General features: G+C 43.9%; 1 protein-coding gene across 2 annotated transcripts; it reads right to left on the bottom strand.

The window, feature by feature from the left end:
- Positions 1–4,534: 4,534 nt before the first annotated feature.
- On the bottom strand, positions 4,535–19,989 carry LOC101484978 (SH3 domain-binding protein 5). Of its 2 annotated transcripts, XM_004574343.4 has the most exons (9): positions 19,641–19,985; positions 19,326–19,388; positions 15,729–15,857; positions 7,772–7,936; positions 7,555–7,685; positions 7,076–7,118; positions 6,755–6,971; positions 6,235–6,603; positions 4,535–5,984 (listed from the first exon to the last, which is right to left on the bottom strand). In XM_004574343.4, exons 1-9 carry the CDS (start codon positions 19,716–19,718, stop codon positions 5,809–5,811), a joined length of 1,371 nt encoding a protein of 456 aa, XP_004574400.2. In that variant the 5' UTR covers positions 19,719–19,985; the 3' UTR covers positions 4,535–5,808. The 2 variants fall into 2 exon arrangements, with proteins under 2 accessions (XP_004574400.2, XP_004574401.2); XM_004574344.4 differs by lacking the exon at positions 6,235–6,603 and having other exon boundaries at positions 19,641–19,989.
- Between the last annotated feature and the right edge of the window lie 1,540 nt (positions 19,990–21,529).

Here is a 21,529-nt window from a genome sequence, read left to right as displayed (position 1 = left end):
AAAACAGCGGAAAGGGCAGTGTTTGTGTGAACTACCACTGCGTGTCACGAAGCCGAGGCTTCCCCATTTTTGTTTGGAGCTCTTAAAATCCTTAAATCAATCAGACGAAAATACTTTGATAAGATAACTTAATTGTGTGCTAATTGTATGTTAAATGACATTTACAACAGGATTAGTCAGAGTTCCCTCTTGGGTTTTGTTTGTTATAGAGAAGGGTTGCTTTTTTAAAAGCTATTCTTTATATACAATCCTGTGCAAAAGTGTCAAGTCGCCCCATTTTGATTCCCATTTTGATCCAGTGATGTCGAGAATAGTCTTTCAAAGTTTCTGAAAGGTTTTCAAAGTTTTCTTTGGACAATAACTGCTTTTTTATTCAGTCCAATCCTCATACCTGACCATTTCCAGAAGTTTTTAAAACAATTTCTATTATTCATTTTTATTTATTTATTTATTTTTAGAATGGAATAGATAGAATAGAATAGCCCTTTATTGTCATTGTACGTGTAAAATGAAGTTCAATTCAATAAAACTTTATTGATCCTGAAGGTTGACCCCAAAGGAAATGGGGTTAAGGCTGCCGACCTTTGCCAGCGCCGACTTACCCTTCTGACCATACATACATTACACAAACACCACATGGGGAAGACAGGTCAGAGAGGTATAACAATGGAAAATGCACCACATGAGGAAAGATAAGGAGAAAAAAAATAACTCCCCCCAGACTGAGCTCCAACAGGGAGATCGGTTTGAGAACAGAAAAAAAAAAGTTGTGGGTGCTCCACACCAACGGTGCCAGAATAAAATATAAAGAGTAGAAAGCAGGAAAAAATAGCAAAAGAGGACAAATATATACAATCAAGAGGAATATATTCGGAAATAAGAGAAAGACAGACATTGGAGAACAAAATAGCTTCAAATAGTGGCCTGAGTGATGAGAGTCACACAGACCATGGCTCAGATTCATGAGGTGGGTGTTTGTTAACAGTCTGAATGGCCCAGGGGAAGAAACTGTTACTGGGTCTGGAGGTGTGGGACCTGATTGACCTGAGGCGCTGACCAGAGAAGCGGGTAAACAGATGGTAAGCTGTGTAAGGGCTTACCTATGATTTTCCTAGTTTTCCTGAGACAGGAGGATCTGGCAATGGTCTCCAGGGTGTCAGAGGGCAACCAATAATTTTTTTGGGTGGTGTTGATTACCCTCTGTACAGCCGTCCTGTTGTCAGTAGTGGACTCTGTCTATCAAACACCCAGTGTGGAGGAGATGCTCTCCACAGAGGAGCAGTGAAGGCCAGCAGCAGCTTCTGGTCCACGTAATTCTTCCTCAGGACACGGAGGAAGTGCAGCCGCTGCTGGGCCTTTACCAGGGCGTTGGTGTTGTGGGTCCAGGTGAGATCAGGGGAGATGTGGGTGCCCAGAAACCTGAAGGTGGAGATAGATTCAACCCATTCCCCATTTATAATTAGAGGGGAGTGGACCTGTCTGTGTCTTTCCATTATGAGTTCTTTTGTTTTAAGGATGTTCAGCTTTAGGTTGTTTTCGGAGCACCAGCGGGAAAAGTTCTCTACCTCCGCCCTGTACGCTGTCTTATCTCCATCAGAGATGAGTTTAACCACGTTGGTGTAATTAGCATACTTGACAATGACGAGAGTTGGCTTGGTTGGTGTGCAGTTATAGGTGTACGGGGCGTGGGATCTGGTGCTGGATGACAGTCGAGGAGAGAGGTTGGGGGTTGGACTGATTGAGGCTGGTTTGTGAGGAAATCTTTGATCCAGGAGCAGGTAATAGGTGGTCCAGTTTGGTGGTGAGGATGTCTAGTATTATGGTGTTGGTGGTAAACGCTGAGCTGTAGTCCACGAAGAGCATCGTCAAGTAACTCTTCCTGTTCTGCAGATCATTTAGTGCTCTGTGAAAGGTGATGGTGTTAACAAAGAACTTATTTTAAATGGCATCTTTAAGCACTTTGTTTCTAATAGCCTGTTACAAAAAGACAGAATTTGTTCCCATTTCTTTTGTTGAATGTTTGAAAAATGTCAAAGAAAATGCAGTTTGACAAGCATGAAAAACTATTTTTACAACAACAATTTTATTCCAAAACAGCTATTGTCTGAGAACCTGGCATACTCAGCATGGTGTGCAGTGTGTCCTTAAAAAAGTAGCGGACAAAGGAAGTGACAGGCCTAAAAAACTGCTGTAAAACACCCAAAAGAAGTGAAAATAAATAACCAATCGAGTAAGAGTTTTAATTCTCTCACTCTGTCTGTTAGAGACACGTTTTAATGGTTGCAGTTGTTACAAAAGAAGAAGATGTGGTTTTGTGGGTGAGTCTGCATGCAAAAAGATTCATCTTGCTGATTTTCTTCTTGATTGGAAAGTGTAGAGCTGTGAAGGTGTGTGTGTGTGTGTTTTGTCTGTCTGTGGGTGTTTGAGTATGTTTGTGAGTGTTATGCTGGTGGAGTTTCAAAAGTGATCGTTGTTATTAACTACATGCTGAGTGTTTTCCATTTATGTTCCAGTGCATTTAAAAAAACACCAACGTGTGCACAGTGTGACATTTTAAAGAAGAAGAAAAACCTGACTCTTAGTGACAATGTCTTGTACGTACATTGTAGTTACAATATTTATAATTTCATTGTTAAAAGAAAGCATGGCCCCTGTCAGTTCTGAGGTTTTACGTCCCAGGATAACAACATTTTGATCCTTAGCAGGTCTCAAAATTAGACAAACCAAATGTCAGGTGAGCTACAACAACAGTCTTCTCATGAGTGGAAATTCTCCCCAATGCTCAGTTGAATTGTAAAACAAAAAAATCCAAGGGCTGCATCTCAGACTCTACAGGCCTCGGTTAGTATGTTATATGTTAAAGTTCATCACAGTACAAGTAGGAAAAGTCTGAACTAGTATGGCTGGTTTGGAAGGACTGCAGGGTGACAGCCGCTTCTCTCGAAAGAGAACCTGGCAGCACAGCTTAGGTTTGTACCTGAATAAGTTACAAGACTTCTGGAACAATGTCCTTTGGACAGACAAGACCAAAGTGGAGCTGTTCGATCATAATGCACAGCACCACGTTTGGAGAAAACAGAACACAGCATATCAGCACAAACACCTCAAACACTGTTGCTTGGTGGTGGAGGGGTGATGATTTGGACTTCTTTTGCAACCATGGGGGATATTGCAGTCATTGAATTGGCCATTAACTCAGTATAGCAAAGTATTCTAGAGTCAAATGTAAGGTCATCTGTCTGAAAACTAAGTATTGGCTGAAACACAATCAGGCAGAAACCACGAGGATTTCCCAACCACAGCAGGAAATCTACAACTGCATGGCTGAACAAGAAAAGAATCAAGGTGCTGCAGTGGCCTGGCCAAACTCTAGACCTCAACTTGATTGTGATGCTGTGGTGGGACCTTAAGAGAGTTGTGCATAAGCAAATGCCCAAACCTCAGTGAACTGAAGTTACGTTGCAAAGAAGAGCGAGCCAAATTTCTTCCACAGAGATTTACGAGACTGATCAAGTGGCACAGAAAATGATAATTGGTCGAAGAGGTTCTATAAGCTATTAAATATCAGCGTGTACTCTGTTTTTCTGCATTTTGGCCTAATTTTAAATGAAACCAAACAAATAAAGTGAGAAATCTGATCTTTGCTGTGTTACCACTGAAATGAAACTAATTTAAAAACCTTTAAGAACATTAAAAGTCACAGAGGGCGTACTTTCTTTCTGCCATGACAGCAATTGTATAATTACAGTCATTCAGTTTTGTATGGTAAATGTTTTAATGCACTCATTTGTTCTTACGCAATCTGATTTCTAATAACCTAAAACCACAAACAACATTTAATATGCTGAGAGCGAGATACAGTCTTTTGTGCTCCATAAAAAACAGAACCCAACCCTGTCACTAGGTGTCAGTGTGTGACAGAGCATTGCTGTGCTGTTCCCCTGCCTCAGTGAAACCTCTGGAGTTGATCTGGCACAGACGGGGAGATCACAGGATCTTAAATAACTGAAAGGTAGCTTGCTGGCAGCAGCCTGTTCAGACAGACAGATGGACAAAGATTTTAGAGTGAGAAGTCGTTCTACGATCTGTCTCAGGGCACTAACTGAAGTCATGAGATTACTCTTAAAACAGCTCAGCAGAGCTAAAAAAGAGTGTGTGTCACTGCAAAAAACCAAAACAAAAAACAGCTGACTGGAAAAGGAATCAGCAGGAAAAGCGAAGGTTATCAAATGATACGACCAAATATCCCCAAACAAAACATTGAGCAGATAAAGAACTTTCACATTCAGCAGTTCCAGTCGGCCTTGCTGCCGAGCAAATCTGTAACTCTAGACCATCTTTACTGCACTACGCTGGCAGCTGTGGCAGCACGAGGCAGCTGTTAGTGCTTCATTTGATGACTTGGGTCACTTTTTTCCACCGGTGGCATGTTTTAACATAAAATAAAAAGTTCCCAAAAACCAGGCTGCAGTGATCACCACTATGACAATCAACAACCTGAACGTCTAACACACACCATCAATTCGCTGATGAGTTAGATGAAGTACGTGTTTATTGCTTATTTGGTGTTAAACAGCTACAACGATAACCACACGACATCGTTCATATACAAGAATACAGGAGTATAAATATAGAGTATTTGTACTACAGGGTCAAAAAACACAAGACACACATTCAAAAAGTCATTCGCTCACACATCCGTGCAAACCGGCGACCTCACAGTGCGGTTTGCACTTTACACACATTCAGTCACTCATTCACAAATCCAAATGGAAGACCAGTTCTGCCTCAAAAACAGGGCTCAGTCCCCCACGTGAAGTCTCTTTAGTGTTCAGAGTGTCGCCTGCACTCGAGGTCCTACTTCTGCTCTCCAGAGCCGACGCCGTCGTTCTTCATTTGGAATAAACAGGAGTAGAAGGGAGGGGTTCGAAAATGGACTAATCCTTCAGGAGACAGCTCGTCTTTGTCCCAGTTTGACCCTCACTTAAAGGGGACGTATTATCCTTTATAAATACTATTACAGCGGTGGGCCAAAGTTTTAAAAAATGAGTTCAATTTAGGTACAAGTGATTAATTCAGATTGTTTCAAACACTATGTTTAAGATTATGATGTCACAGAAAGGGGATATTTTAGGTCCACAAACCTGTTTGTTCTCTGGCAACCAATCAAAGGAAAGCTGGCTTAACTGGAGGGTAAAAATAAGGATGAACTGACCCCCCGTATCTGACCTGAAAATCAGTCCAAGAATTTAGACATGGAGTAAGAAAGGAGCGTAACGCTGTTCAAAATAATGAAATGCATGTTACCGGTGCCAACAGTAGCAGGTTAACTATTAAAGTTTCCTGTGTTACCTTGGAAATATCCTGCATGACCCGTGAACATGTTAAAACACAACTGAAATCACCAACGTCTTCCACAGTCTGTAGAGGAACTTTGTCACACAGTCGTAATACGCAGTTTTTTTGGCACAAGATGAGAAGAACTTTGTCTTCTGTAGCAAATACAGAGCAGGAGGGAAGGGGAGGGTCCAGGGGAAATGCAGTGCTGACACTCAACACCACAAGGGTGAAGCAGAGTCCATCAGTCATCCTGTCCCTGATTTCATTTGTTTATAATGAAAGATGTTAAACACGCTACACGCAGCACCTTCCACGTGACAGCACTGATGTTTAGACAGCACAACGAATGAGACACAAAGTCATGCGGGTGTGCAGCGCTTCACTCTCCTCCCATTGTGTCTTCTGCCAGTGAATCCACTGAGTCTTAAAGCTGCGCATGGCGAGAGTTCGCGCCACGACGCATCCTCGTCACACGCTGTTGAGGAGCAGGATGGACGTGGCGGAGGTGGGAGATGTGATTTCGGGGTTAATGTAGTGGGGGTCTCGCTCATCAGCGGGATCCTCATCTCGTTCTTGCGCTACATTCAAGGTCAGCTTGTTCAGACCGCTCTCCACTGTCGCCTCTGCTCCTTCTGCTCTGTTGCCTGGAAAACACGCAGGAAGAAAAGTGCAAGGAAAGGTTCAATTAAATCAGGGAAATTATCCGACATAGAGTTTTAGACAAAAGTTAACCAGCAACTTCTACATTACGAGTCCTTCACAAGGACTCCTACTTTTATTTTAAACCTGGAACATCCTCTGCCAAAATAATTCCTCAGTCATTAGATTTGCTTTTGTTTGTCAGGAAACGTGCTCAGGATCAGGTTGCACATCAGTGCTCAGTGGGACACACACCTCTCTCCTGGTCGCAGTCTGGAGAGGAGGCGCCGCTGCACTGGCTGCGAGGGCCCAGGAGAGGCGAGGCGTGCCCGGAACTGCACACTGAGTCTGGGCTGTGAGAGCCAGAGGGGCTCGCTAGCTCCAGGACACCGGTGGGGCAAGAGGAGGACAGGATGGAAGAGGAAGAGGGACAGGAGGAGAGATAGGAGGATGAGGAGGGGGTGTGGAGCAAGGAGGACGAGTAAGGTTGAGGCATGTCGACGGGGGTGGAGGCAGAGGTGGAAGGCGAGGAAGAGGTTGCTTGGGGCGAGGAGGTGGAGTGCGAGTCGGCCTCCTCCTCTGAGCTGCTGTGACTGCCCTCTTCATCGATAGACACTGACACCACTGAAACACACACACACACACACACACACACACACACGGGGATGTGAGCTTGAAGACACACACATGCAAACGGCTCAACAAAAACAAAGAAATGATAACGCGGCTCGATGACGCGGGTGACTGCCCATCTCCGAGTGGGCGTGGCACTCACTCGACAAACCGTCCGACTCCATCTTGAAGTTGGCGATGTCGTCGCTGCCGCCGTCGCCTTCTGCTCCAACTCCCTGCTCCCTGGTGCCCATGGCGAGGGAACGTCGCTGGGCGTGGATCTCCTCTGAGATGCTCTCCAGGTTGCGCAGCGCCGTGCGGTACTCCGCTTTGGCAACCACAAGTTTGGCCTGAAGCTCGTCCACATGACGCTTTATTTGCTGTGAGAAATAAAACAGTGTTTCTCAGCAAAGACACCTTGTAATAAAACACAGATATATAGATTATGTTTACTCCTTCGAGTCTATGAGTAGGTGATACATACCTCCAGATGTAGGTAATACTTCGCTTTGAGTTCAAAATACGGTCTGCAGGGGGAGAAGAAGAAGAAAAAAGTGAGAGGGGGAGGAGAGAAATTTAGCCCGCTGGAAGAACAACCCTCCTCCGTGTGCAGTCACATTCCACGTCTCTATGGAGGGAGCGCAACCCAGTACTGTCAGCCAACACACAAAACATCTGGACTTCATCAGGTTACAGAAATTTCGCTTCCCCCACTTCTCGAGCGCCACTTTAGCTCAGTGGGTGAGCAGGCAACCACTTGCACCATGGCCAGAGTGCAGTGGCCTGGGCTTGAATCTGACCTACGGCCCTTTTCTGTGTGTCTTCGCACTCTGTCTCCTCTGTTTCCGGTCTATCTTCACTGCTAATCTATCCAGCAAAGGCAAAAACCCCCAACACGCTCGCATAAAAGGTTCAGGCGGCGGCAAACTTATGAGCAGCATTTCCCAAAATCCGATCACAAACCTCGATTTGTTGATGGAGCGTTTCAGTTTCTTCTCGAGCTGCCTCATGTGGCCTATGCAGGAATTGTGGTTGGCTGCTGTTTTCTTGTGCTCTGCTTCGCTGCACGTTCTCGCCTGCTCAGCCTCCATCACCTGAAACGACCGAGAAAAAAAACGCCTGAGGCTAAACCGCTCGTTCAGGATGGAATTTTTGGGCTGTGCTGCATTTATATACTTACTCTCTGTGTGGCGTGGTTAAGCATTTCCTGCCAGGCGGAGTCAAACTGCCGGGTGTCCTCCTCGAGCAGCCTCTCCTCGGCCAGGGCGATGGTCTCCTTGGCTGCCCGCAGGATCTCCACCGACCGCTGGAATTCCTGAGTGGCCTTCTGCGCTTCAATCTGAGCCTGGAGTTCAGGGAAGGACAAGCAGCGGTCAGAACTTATTAAGTCAGACTGGAAACCAAATGTTCCACCTAAAAATACAATTCAGGAGGTAAATATTACTGCTAACATTTCACACATTTCTGATGTGAAACAGCTCACTGCCTGCTCCATATTTTCCCTAATAGAGTACCTTTGCTTGGCTCACTGGTCAAAATAACGCTCATTTATCATCTACTGGTTCTCGGTGCAGTCTAAAAAAAAAAAAAAAAAAGAGCTGCTTATGCTTCTTTCCCTACTTGCTTTAAGCCAGCTTCATCCTGATTGGTTGCCCTTGAAAAACAAAACCAAAAGATTTGAAGAGCTGTGTTCACAGCCAAAGCATGGACTGTGTATAAAAGATGGACAACGGCACACCTCCACATGCCCTCTCATGCATAAGTGCCTTAACTTTAGCAGGTAACTGGGAAAAAAACCCTCTTGGTTCTTCTTAGATTCGGCAGGAAGGCTAAAGCAGCGTATTGTTATTGGTTAATGATCTGTCAATAATAAAACATTAGCCAATGGGTGTGCAGAGTCCCAGTGTCTTTGAGCCAGAGCTGTGTGCCCAAGATGACCATGTTAGAGATATGACATCATTAAGATTAGAAAAATCTACACAAAACTGATCTTGAAACCTGAAACTTGGCTCATAGCTGAAACTTTATCCAGAGTAGAAGAATGACAAAAACTAGAGAAAAGCAAAACAGGTCCCTTATAAATCATAGTGACAAATGACTTAAAATTGCTTTCATGAAGTAAAAGTTCACTAAGTTCTTACATGGTATGAATGAACCAGGAGTCTTTGTGTTGCCTGTGTGTTTAATTTAGGACCCATACCCGCCCTCGGCCTCCCTCCCCTCACACCTCTAACCCTGAACCTGGTTCTGCTTGAGATTTCTTCCTCTGAAAAGGGAGTTTTTCCTTCCCACTGATACCAAAGGCTTACTCATAAGGAGCTTGTCTGACTGTTGGGGTTTTCTCTGTATTATTGTTGGGTCTTTATCTTACAATATAAAGCAACCCGAGGCGACTGTTGTTGTGATTTGACGCTATATAAATAAAACTGAATTGAATCGAATTGGTTGAGTCCTTATGACGCCCAAACAGGCCAACATTCATAGAAAAAGACAACTGAGCCTTGATCCAATAGACAAACAGAATCTTTGTCACTGAGGAAATCTGACACACTGTCAGTGGGCTCCTCCTGCCCACAGTCACAGTTAACAGGAGGGTTATTCTCATCACGTTGGACATATTTGGACCCACTCAGACAGGCATAACTCCAAGGTCATTGCACTGGCTGAATGCTAACATGAAGTAGTTACAGTAACTCCAATTCAATGTCCTTGAAAGAGAGAATAATAATAATCAGGGAGAAACTTTCCCTCTGGTGATTAGTATTTAACAAGTGTATTATTAACAGTACAGCAGTTCAGAGGGACATATTTCATGCTGCCTGTCTGTCGGGTTTACAATGGAACCAAACCTGCTCGTCTACTTTGTGTTTTTATCTCAAAGTGTTTTCAATGGACGATTGTTTCTACTAAATGGTCCTTTTAAACTAAGAAGTAAAGCTGTGTATTCATGTTAACACTTATTATTATGTTAACATGAATGCACAGCTCAACGTCTCAAACATCTATTCTTTAAAATCCAAGAGCGATTTCTCTACCAGCGTTTTCCATAAACAGATGCAGACGCAGAGGAAAGCAAAACCCAAGCTGAAACACATGAATTGGTCTGTATGAATGTAATCCTGCTGACATGACGTCAAGGATAAGAAACTTATGTCACTTTTAACACATAGCCTACACATTGAAGCCTATACTTGGATTTACATTATAGAAACAGTGAAAACAATTATTTTTCTTACTTATTGTGAAGCTGAAATGTAACACAGTAACACTAAAGTCACTGTGTAATATACACCATTACAACAAGAGCACCGGGTCACCTACATGCTCAGCCATGAGGTGAAGCTCCCGGTTTACAGTTTTTGTGCTTTTGTTAATAACAGAGGAAGTTTGGAGCGCTACAGTTATGGAGTCAGCAGCTCGTTGGCCATGCTTAGCTGAAACAATAATACCACTCACAGCTGATGGTTGAATATCTCGGAGGAAAGAAATTTCACTGTTGATTTCTTGCAACAGTGGCATCCTGTTACAGTGCCACACTCAAATTCAGAGAGCACATTAAAACAAGACAGACTGCATGGCTTTGTGCTTGACTTCAATCCTGTGGCAATGAGACTGAAACCACCTGAATTCAAAGGCAATATAGTGCCATCTATGATAGATAGGTACAAGTACAGTACCTGCTAACACTTTTCTGGAGGGGCTTTTTGCCTTTGATTAATAGGTCACCAGTGAGAGGTAGACAGGAAAGAGGGGCAAAGAGAGTAGGGGAAGGCATGCAGCAAAGGGCAGCAAGTTGGACTTGATCCCAGGGCCACTGCAACATATAGCCTGCTCAAGCAGTGAGCTGAACTGACACCAACCTTCTAGCAAGTATACACCTGTATACTTTGAGTGACTGAAAACAATGTGGACAACAGCAGTGTTAATGAGCTACAAAAAAAGTTGGAGTATAACCAGGAGATTTTCTCTGTCCTTGTCCCTGATAGCAACGCACTTCACGTTACTAAGGTCAGTGTAGTCACACAAGCTGTTAACCCGTGTAACGTCGGCCATGTTTAAGATAAACCCAGCAGTGATCAGAGGTCTGCTCCAACTAGGGCTGCTCAATTAATCGAATTTTAATCACGATTACGATCTGGGCTTTCAACGATCATTAAAAATGACTGAGCCGATTATTAGCCCCTCCCTCATTTATCCGCGACACCTAAAGGCCGGTCCGTGAAAATATTGTCGGGCATAAACCGGTCCGTGGCGCAAAAAAGGCTGGAGACCGCTGATTAAGAGGACCCGAGGGAAGCCCGGAAAGCTAAGCAGAAGTTATTTGGAGAGGAGAGTGACTGCTGTTGGTTGAAAAGAGAGGTAAAAAAAAACTTCAGTGGTGTTGCACACTATTTTATATTATTTTTTAAAGTCATTATTCAATACATTGTTATCGTTAACCCTTTAAAGCCGGTCAGAGCAGCACACTCCGTTTTGCGTAACTATTGTTAAATCCCTGTAGAACCTGAACCGCATAAGCTAGCGCAATAATTTTTTTTGCATATGAAACCGGAGGAGTTGTACTTACATCTGATGCCATCAGCTTGTCCTCGGTCACGGTTTCCTTCCACATATAGCTTTGCAAAAATTGCATAAAAAGCGCTTGCAGGAACAAAAACATAATATTCCAGAAACACGCTTTGCCGTTCCTATCAGCTGTTCGTAACACTTCCCACAGTGAAACAGACGTCAGCGCGAACTGTCGCATGTCCGCCATTTCCTGGCCGAAACCGGAAGTGACGTCATTTTCGCGGAAAATGTATTTTTTTTTACTTGTACGCCTTAAAAACCTATACTGGTCATGTTTGACTTTTCTGAATAGTTTCTGGGATGCTTAGAACTCGAATTGCAGTGCTGGAAATAGTTTATTTTGATGAACCTGCTGTTTTCTTTGCAAATTTGCATCATAGGATTGTTTTTTTGTTTTTCCTGCAGTATATAAAAATTGGTGTATCTCCAAAATAAAACTATGAAGACACTCAAAATAAATTTCCTGTTGTTGTAAACTATTTTTTGCAACTTTTTTGTATTTAAAGTTTTGAGGGATAAACCTCTTAAATTTCTCCAAGTAGAAATATATGTAAAAAACAAAAAACAAAAACGATTTTCAATTTTTTTGTAGTTTATTGCACTTTTTTGCAATTAATGTAGTTACTATGGACTTAATGCATACATATTATTAAAATATGGGCTATAACAGTTGCATAGCAACTTGAAATGCTCCCACAAACGGCACTACAACATGTAAAACCGTTTCTTCGTCCGCTTTGAGACGACCAAGCCCTCAGCTGCCACACCACTTCCACCCGCCCCCAGCACTGGCACACTAACACTTAGGGAGCACCAAGTGAGGTGTGTTCTAAGGTCAGTGAATCCCAGGAAGGCGGCAGGTCCTGATGGAATACATGGAAAGGTTCTCAGAGCATGTGCTGACGAACTGACCGGAGTCTTCACTAAAATCTTCAACCTTTCCTTGTCATCAAACACCATCCCGCCCTGCCTCAAAACCTCCACCATCATCCCCATCGCCAAGAAGACAGCTGTGGCCAGCCCAAATGACTACAGGCCTGTTGCACTTACGCCTGTAGTGATGAAGTGCTTTGAGAGACTGGTCTGTCAGCACATCAGGGCCGGTCTGCCTCCCACTCTGGACCCCCACCAATTTGCCTACAGGAAAAATCGTTCCACCGAGGACGCTATCACCATAGCGCTCCACACTGCGCTGAGTCACCTGGAGCACCGAGGAAGCTATGTGAGAATGCTCTTTCTGGACTTCAGCTCAGCATTCAATCATATCATCCCGGAGATCCTGGTCCAGAAACTGTCTCACCTGGGACTCTCCACCCCATCTGCCTCTGGATCAAGGACTTCCTGACAAATAGACCACAGTCTGTCAGACTCGGCCCCCACCGGTCCAGCACCATCACACTCAGCACCGGGTCTCCACAAGGATGTGTTTTGAGTCCCCTCCTGTTTACGCTCTACACATCCGACTGCTCCCCTACCCATCTCTCAAACACCATCATAAAGTTCGCGGATGACACCACAGTGGTTGGACTCATCTCAAGGGGGGATGAGTCGGACTACAGAGATGAGGTCAACAGACTGACTGAGTGGTGTTCAGTTAACAACCTCCAACTGAACACCACGAAAACTAAAGAACTTATCTTGGACTTCAGGAAGGGCAGAGCAGACCCGGCCCCACTTTACATTCACGGGAGCTGTGTGGAGAGGGTACACTCCATGAGGTTTCTGGGCGTGCACATCTCTGATGACCTCTCCTGGACTGCAAATACTACAGCGGTGGTTAAAAAGGCCCAGCAGCGTCTCCACTTTCTGAGAGTGCTCAGGAGGAACAACCTGGAGGAGAGGCTGCTGGTGACATTTTACAGAGCCACCATAGAGAGCATCCTAACGTACGGCATAACAACATGGTATGCAGGGTGCTCAGCTGCAGACAGGAAAGTACTGCAGAGGGTCATCAACACAGCCCAGAAGATCACTGGCTGCTCTCTGCCCAGCCTGGAGGTCACTGCAAACTCTCGGTACCTCAGCAGAGCTGGCAATATCATCAAGGACTACTCTCACCCCAGCAACCAACTGTTTGAACTATTACCGTCAGGCCGACGGTACAGGTCACATAAAACCAGGACAAACAGATTCAGGGATAGCTTCTTTCCCAGAGCTATCACCGTAGTAAATAAGCACAAAAACAACTGAACCTATTCCATACCGTCACTGTCATTATATTATGCTGCTATTCATACTGTCATTATATTAATGCTGCTATCCTGTATATATTGTACATACTATTGTTTGAGTACTTACGATTGTTTTTTTTGTACTTTTTATATTTTACATTTATATTTATTATTGAAACTTGCACCAAGGGAGTGGCACTCCAATTTCGTTGTACTCTGTACAATGACAATAAAGGCTATTCTATTCTATTCTAAAAAAATAATATAAGCTCTGGCGGACTTGGTTCTATGGTGGGTCTTAAAGGGTTAAATAAATATCGTCAAATAATCGCGATCTCAATTTCAGTGAAAATAATCGTGATTATCATTTTTGCCATAATCGAGCAGCCCTAGCTCCAACTCACAAAAAATGTAGAAAATACAAAATCTTTGGCATCAATTGTCGTGACAGTGTTGTTGCTAAGGCCTGTGAAAGGTGACGAGAGAGAGAAAAGAGGCGGAAGATAACAGCTTTTTATTGCGCGCGATCTGCTATTTCAACAAAGTGGTAAAGATGAATCCTTCCTCTTTGTCTCTCATCGTGACCCATTTCCCAGGCTCTAAGAGCAGGGAGGTTGAGGGGGGAAACAGAAGGAGGGTAATAGATATTTAATGAGGCAAAAACAAGAAGAAAAACAGAAAAAAGGAACTGAAACATTAAAACAACATCCATCAAGATGAAGACAGAAAGAGACACAAAAATACCAGAACTTCCCAATCAGAGCAGCTTTTCTCGTTGCTGGCTTGGTGGTGTTTCCATGAAGTGTCAGTGCTGTGTGAGTTTCTGCCTTTTGCAAAAAGCCTGACGAAAAGTCTTTGTCACCCTCGTGAATAACGTGTCAACGCTTGAGAACACAATTTGCCATTATCTTCATGGCACAAAAGCACACTGAGCTTCAGACACCACGCACATAATGAATGGGCTTTGTTATCAGTTAATTAAGTTGATGTCATAGAGACCAAATCATGTGACACTCAGAACCAAACAATATGATGTTCTTTGGATCTGAAATAGCCTGGCAGGCTGTGATATGCACCATGGCTGCGTGTGTGTGTGTGTGTGTGTGTGTGTGTGTGTGTGTGTGTGTGTGAGACTCATTCATGTGTCAGACACAGTCACCCCGTCTGATGTCTAAGTCTCTCTAAAGACATCCTATTTACAATTTCAAACGGGTGAGATGGTTGCAGGGCTGGGAAAGGTGGAGAAAGGTGACTAATACCCAATGTGGTGAGGGTGGGATATGCAGGGCGTGGACACAGACAGCCAGACAGGCAGCGGTGCAGAAGTGAATGCTGGGTAAAAGGGACAAAAGAGAGGACAGTGCAGGAAAATACCCCCCACCCACCCCAATCGTTGTTGGAATGTAAGGGGGAAAACATGGGGGGTGGTGTTTGAGGGGATGTAACTGGCTTATGGGTGGGGGTAGATGGAATATGTGTGTGTCTGTGGTGGAGGGTCAGCGAGGTCATGCACGAGTCCTTTTAAAGTAGGTCGTGTATTAAATATTAAATATTTGTCTATAAATCATAACCAGACAATACGCCAGTTTAAACCCGAGACCGTTATCGGCTTTGCTCTGTTTAAATCACCCAAACACACGCGCGCACACACACACACACACACACACACACACACACACACACACACACACACACACACAAGCAAAGGATTTTGATCCTTTCGTGCAAATGCCGGTCCCATCAAAATTCAAAACCTGCAGTAATCCCTGGCTCTCACGTGTTAATACCAGAAGCAGATGCCACCTGCAGGTATTTTGTCACAGCGCAACAGAGATAAGCAACATACACACACATACGTACATTCACACACACACACACGTGTACAAAATCTATTTCAGTTTGACATGCAAATGTCAGCCTTCTGATGCATGACTCATAAGCTCCTGCATTGGCTAGGATGGAGGGGTGGAAGCTTCAACAGCCTGGAGCAATAAATGAGATGAGCCACTGCAGAGGGAGAAGCACAGACTTGGTGTCCTAACCTTTAGGTTGTGTTGCCCTGCTTTGTGTCTCCCTGCAGCAGTGCTGCAAGCATGACAAGTACTCCCAGATCCAGCAAAAAGAAACAAGTCAGGCCATGCAAAATGTCGCAAGTCTATCACCACGCAGAGACTGCGTGTGCGTGCGTGCATGCGTGAGACACTAGCTTAAGATGCAGAGCTGTGACTGAGTTTAAATATAGGCGTCATGTGACCGTACTCCCTTTAAGTAGATAGAAGCGGCTCTGTTTAAACTTCTCATTGTTAATCCTCAGTAATCCTGCCCTCACACTGTCTGCTGACCTTGGAGTCACTCCCGCTCACTCTTGTGAATGTGTGTGTGTGCATGTGTGTGTACCTGTCTTGCCACTTTGCGGGCCTCCCAGTAGGGTTTGGAGTCATCCACGGCTCGCCCGATCTTCTTCACCTGCTCATCCAGTTTAACTGTTGCCTCAACCAGCACTGCTCGGAACCTCTGACGGAAGTCCTTCACACACACACACAAACACACACACTTAGAAATGAGGAGGGGAACTTATCGGGTCACACTATTAGGTTGGACATGGTAGACTGTTCAAAGCACCACTGTGTCTTCAGTGCAGCGTTACAGAACAACAACTGTGGTTATTATTTATATCTGTGTAATATCAGGCCTTATTGTGGTGTGAGATTTCCTGTTGCCCCCATTAGTCATACCCATATACAAGAGCATGGTTTACCCATGTAACACACAACTGTAGAGTGTGTAAACTATATTTTGTTTTCTTTGTTTTATGCAGTGGGTGTGTCAGCTCTCATTGTTGCTAAGCAGCATTGCTTATGTTTTTTGGTGGTGACCCACTGAATGAGTATGAGTAAGGATGAAGCATTACTGCAGGAGGGCCCAATATCCGTGTGCATTTATGCAGCTACTTTTGTGTGTCTGTGTATGCTTTAATTTGCTGAAGAGGGGTTTAAAAGCAGCTGCATCCTCTTCACAGAGCACAGATCGGCATAAATGAGCGGTTAAAGAGGGAGAAGGGAGAGGGCGCTACAGGAAACACACTTCCTGTGACATCATCGCATTTCCTACGTCCTGTTCCTGCAAAGACGGGTGACACGTCACAGAATCTACAAGGTAAACTCTGTGAGCACGCTGCTGGCCTTACATACTGCTCAGGAAACTAAATAGGGGCCCGATTGTTGGAACTGGGCACGACCATACACAAATATAATGTTTGTGCATTCAAATGCCAAATGTTCAAAACTAGTTTAATCAAACAAATTCAAGATTTATTGTAAACAAATGGAATAACTGCGGTGTGAGAAAGTCTTGAGTCACCCCTTATTTCTTTATATTTTACTAAGAAAGTGGGAAACGTGCAGAGGTTACTGAAACATCAGCAAACATCATACAAGACAACAAAAGAATGAGGTAATGTCAAAGACAAATCTACTGAGAATAAAACTTATTGGATGACTCACTTTTTTTGTTTGAGTCACCTATTCCACGCTGCACCGTGACACTGAAACCTGGGGTTTCCCCACCTGTCAACACCTACTTTAAGCCCTGCTATGACCACCTTTACTCATCATCACAGTCTGAACTCCCTTACATAAGCATACTGGCCATTTCTTTGAGTCGTCTTCAGGAATAGTTCTCCAGGCTTGTTGAAGGACATTCAAAGCTCTTCTTTGGATGTTTCTGCCTTTTGTTTGGTTCTCTGTGAGCATGATCGCACACTGCTTCAATAATGTTGAGGTCCAGGCTCAGGGGAGGCCAATCCATGACTGATAGTGTTCTTTCATTGTGCGCTTTTCTATTCAGGCATGTTTATAATGCACTATCAGTGTGTTTGGTATCACTGTCATACTGAAAAATGAAGCTGCTGATCACACACTGTCCACTTTTCTTGGTGGTAGTTTTCTGCATTCAGGGCCCAAACATTTCAACTTAACTGTAATTTATTTATATAGCTTCAAATCACAACAAGAGTTGCCTTAAGGCGCTTTATATTGTAAAGTAAAAACCCTACAATAATACAGAGAAATCCCCAACAATCATATGACCCCCTATAAATGACTGCTTGGTGGGAAGTAAAAACTCCCTTTTAACAGGAAGAAACCACCAGCAGAACCAGGCTCAGGGTTGCCATCTGCAATGACTTGTTGGGGTTGAGTGGACCAATACAGGACAAACACACGCCGTGGAAGAATTTGGATTTGGATTCATGTCTCCATCAGTCCTGTTGTCACTTATTTTCAGTGGCAGCAGGGCCAGATGCATCTCTCAGGTCCTGTTTCAAGGCTTTTCTGGATTTAAAAAAATTCCTGAAAGATACTGCGTTTAAGTCAAAGTTCGTCTGGGTGGATGCTCCCCATAAGCAAAAGACCAGAATACTCAAGAGACATTCAAGAGGTGTGTACCCAAGATGATATCCCTTCAGTGACATCATACAGAGCCAAGAGTAGAAAAAGCTTAATTTAACTTTTCCATACAATAACTGCATTATTTCAATTCACCACAGCAAATGTTATATGTATGACAAAAAAATAAGGACATGTATATTAAGCTCGTTAAGGCAGCTCAGCTCATCAGGAGCTGACAGATTCAATTGTTCCTCTGGGACAATAATAAAGAAGACTTAGTTATCGCTTCATAATAAAGGTTAAAATTTAAAATTCTGTTTATTTTCTATGGGAGGCTCATGATGGCACGCATCACAAGGGCACAGTCCCACATCTGCCAGACATAGAAGAGATTTAACGTTGTGTTGGCAGGCAGAGTCAACTGTGGATTTAAACTCTCCGCCCCAACTTACTCATCCTCTGAATCTACCGTACATCATTTTTAATCAGCTCCAGGCTGCAGGAGGACCCCCTGCAGCCTGCCAGGGGCTCCTTCCATAGTCCTTAGCTCCTCCTTAGCTTTTTTTTGTTGCCTCCAGATGCATCCATGTTTCTTCTTCTGTTTGCTTGTGTATTCACATCGATCACCCTACTTATAATGCTGTTTCCTGTAAACACTGCCAAAGCTGTGAAAAAGCTGAGCTTTCCAAAAAGCACCAAGAAACAATACGTTAAAAAATAAAATCAGGATATATATATATATATATATATATATATATATATATATATATATATATATATATATATATATATATATGTATATATATATATATATATATGTGTATATATATATATATATAAGTTAAAATTCAGCTGGAAAACATGGATTAAAACATGGATTACAGGAAAATCTCTCCTCCTGTCCCTCTCTGTCTCTGTGCGTGCTGTTACGGTCATTCCAGCTGTGGTTTGCTGGGTTTGGATGTGAGCGCAGGGCTAATGAGAAACAGAAGAGGCCTACTTTCAGGAAAACAAAAAACTGAGGCCTCGCTCTGGAATGTTTTCACTTTTCCTCAACAGTGACCCAGCTAGCACACACTTGAGCCGAAGCTGCCCCTTCTGTGTGCCGTCTGCCCTCCTGCAGTTGTTCGCTTCACTTTACATCCTTTATTCCTCCATAATGTGTCTGATTCCTGTTTCTGTTCAGACTCCTAAATGAACGTGAGTGTTATGAGCAAATAGATGAATTTCACCAACCGCTCCACGGCAGTGTTTCCGACTAAGACCACAGCTGCACTAGGAGTTTATAAAGTGCAGGGAGGGACAGTTCCTGCTTCAGTTTTTCCACCTCTTCCCACTGATGCACATTTAGTAGTTTTCCATCTTTCGAAAGCTTTCCGTTTAGACTGTTTTAAAACAATGGCACCGTTGCTAGGCAAATCCCTGACACTACAGTGGCAGAGAGACAAATCTCACAGCGCTGACACGATTTCTCACCACTTTAGAGTTTTAAAAAAAGTGAGACTTAGTGACTGCTGGGTGGGTGCCAGAGCTCGGCTTACGCCCTGCTCTCGGTGTTTGAGGGGCAATAATTCTGATGCCAGCAGTGTGTGTTGTTGGGTCTCACCTCCAGCTCACTCTCCCAGCGGTTAATGTCGTCTGTAGACTGGTTCAACTTCTCCAGCTCTCCCTGTTTACAGAAAACACACCAGTGATGGAAAACACACACACAGAGAGGGAGAAAGGGAGGAGTGTGATTAAATAAGACTGGCAACCCTCAGGCTGTGACTCGTGTTAACCAAATTATTGAACTTACAGCTCTCAGTAGGTCATTTTGGAGACAGTCAAAATATGACACACACACAAACACACACAAACGCTCTGACATTTTTTAACCTACTGTCACTCCACATCTGGAATCATTGTCCTAACCCCACCTTACCTGTATCCTGGGGTCCACTTCTTCCTCCTCGTCAGCACCCTGCAGGTCATCCTCACAGGTATTCCCATTTCGCTCCATTGTCGGAATTTCTGGGAGATTTCTGGTAACCAAACGAGGGTCTTCGGCGCAAACTAAGCGCGACCCCGGGGTGCTGAACAGCACAGGAGCGATCCAAACACCCTCTAACCTTTAGCGCGGTGCATAGCTGGGCTTTTTAAAAGCGGGCAGCGAGTTTAAAGAGACGTCCACCCGCGGGAAGAGCGGACACGCGAACTACAGCGGACCACAACCTCGCGGAGGACGAGCTGCGAACGAAGAAAGCGTTTAACTACAGCGAGACCTACGGCTACTTCCGTTTGGGACATTCAAAATAAAAGCGGCGCGTAACGTTTACGTCTGCAAGCCGGACCTGAAAGGGGGAGGGGCCAGGCACGTGTCTTATTACAAAGCTGTTAGCTTAAAAGTGGCGCTGCGCGTGAGTTTATGTTTGATGGATACTTGCTCTCAGATTATTTATCTGGACATTATATTTTAGTTACTTATAATCTTACTGCACAAGCTTTTTAAACCAGATACAACAGATGAAAGTACCGATAAACGTATTATCGATTTTACCGATAAACAATCACATGCATGATCTGTTGATGTATGCTCAGTCATCCAGGTAAGGACATCCCTCAAGGTTGATTTTGTGTATCTGGACTTAACGTTTTCAGTGGGAGAAACATTTTGTCACTTATACAAGTGACTTCGTCTGTCTCAGCTGACTACAGGTTTGCCCAGCCTTATAAACAGTCCATTTACACAATGACTGAAACTCCCACACTGAATGAACAGTGGGCTTTGACGCCAGTTTCTTGATCATTGCAAACTGTCATGACCATTGATCTGCAACCACCGATCAATGGCTGTATCCCAATTCAGGGTCTGCAGCCTAAAAGTACGCAGCCTTAACGGCCCACAAGGGCCGCGTACTCAAAGACCGCTAAGGCCGGAAGTGCGAGGCTTGTAAAATGGGACGGTCTAGCCTCCGTCGCGCTGCCCAGGTTGCCTAGCAACCATGATACTAACAGCTGGAAACGTTTCATACAGCTTTGTTTGACAGAAATGAAGGAGAAAATCTTTTGTTCATTTGTTTGTTTGTTTCTACATGAGCTTTGATCATTCTCTGTAAGATTAAGGTCAGCTATTGGACGGCGTATATTTTAAAGTAAAGGCTTTAAAACCAAGTTAGTACAAACGTCACATAACTTTGCCGACATGTGGCCAACAGTAATGTTTTAGTGTTCTTCGTTATTAAACATTTGCACATAAATATGTGACATAATATTCAGTATTTACTTAAAGTTTACTCTTCGGGCGCCCCTCATCCGCCGTTTTTTTCCGGCAAAATTATCCACACCCAGCGCCGCGCTATGCATTCTGGGATATGTTGGGCCACAAAGTCTACACCGCCACATCCTTAAAATTCAGGGAAATTAAGGATGCATTTGAGGGCCGCAATTCGAGCAGCCTTTGAATTGGGACAACCTTCGTCGCGTCGCTGCGACATAATCGGCCTTAAAATGCGGCCCATAAGGCTGCAGACCCTGACTTGGCATACAGCCATTGACCACTGATCATTGGCCATAAGTACCAGTTGGGGAATTTTACTGACCACGCTTTACAGCTGTAGGTCATTTTAATTACTTAGGATCTATAGCGGTGGGTAGCTTAGCAGTGTTGGTCAAGTTACTTGAAAAAAGTAATCAGTAACTAATTACCGATTACTTCCCCCCAAAAAGTAATCCTGTTACATTACTGATTACTTATTTTCAAAAGTAATTAATTACTTAGTTACTTTTTAAAAACACGATTTACAACCTGAATAGGTAATAAAGCGATAGATC

Source organism: Maylandia zebra, linkage group LG22 (genome assembly GCF_041146795.1).
Source record: "Maylandia zebra isolate NMK-2024a linkage group LG22, Mzebra_GT3a, whole genome shotgun sequence".
Classification (NCBI taxonomy): domain Eukaryota; kingdom Metazoa; phylum Chordata; class Actinopteri; order Cichliformes; family Cichlidae; genus Maylandia; species Maylandia zebra.
This window is presented reverse-complemented; position numbering and strand designations above follow the sequence as displayed.

Excerpts from the sequence above, each read along its gene's own strand:
- LOC101484978 (XM_004574343.4), bottom strand. The coding sequence starts at position 19,718 with ATGGAGCGAAATGGGAATACCTGTGAGGATGACCTGCAGGGTGCTGAC. Across the intron at positions 6,604-6,754 it reads GGAGTCGGACGGTTTGTCGA|TGGTGTCAGTGTCTATCGAT; the intron begins GTGAGTGCCACG and ends TGTGTGTTTCAG. Across the intron at positions 5,985-6,234 it reads AGACTGCGACCAGGAGAGAG|GCAACAGAGCAGAAGGAGCA; the intron begins GTGTGTGTCCCA and ends CGTGTTTTCCAG.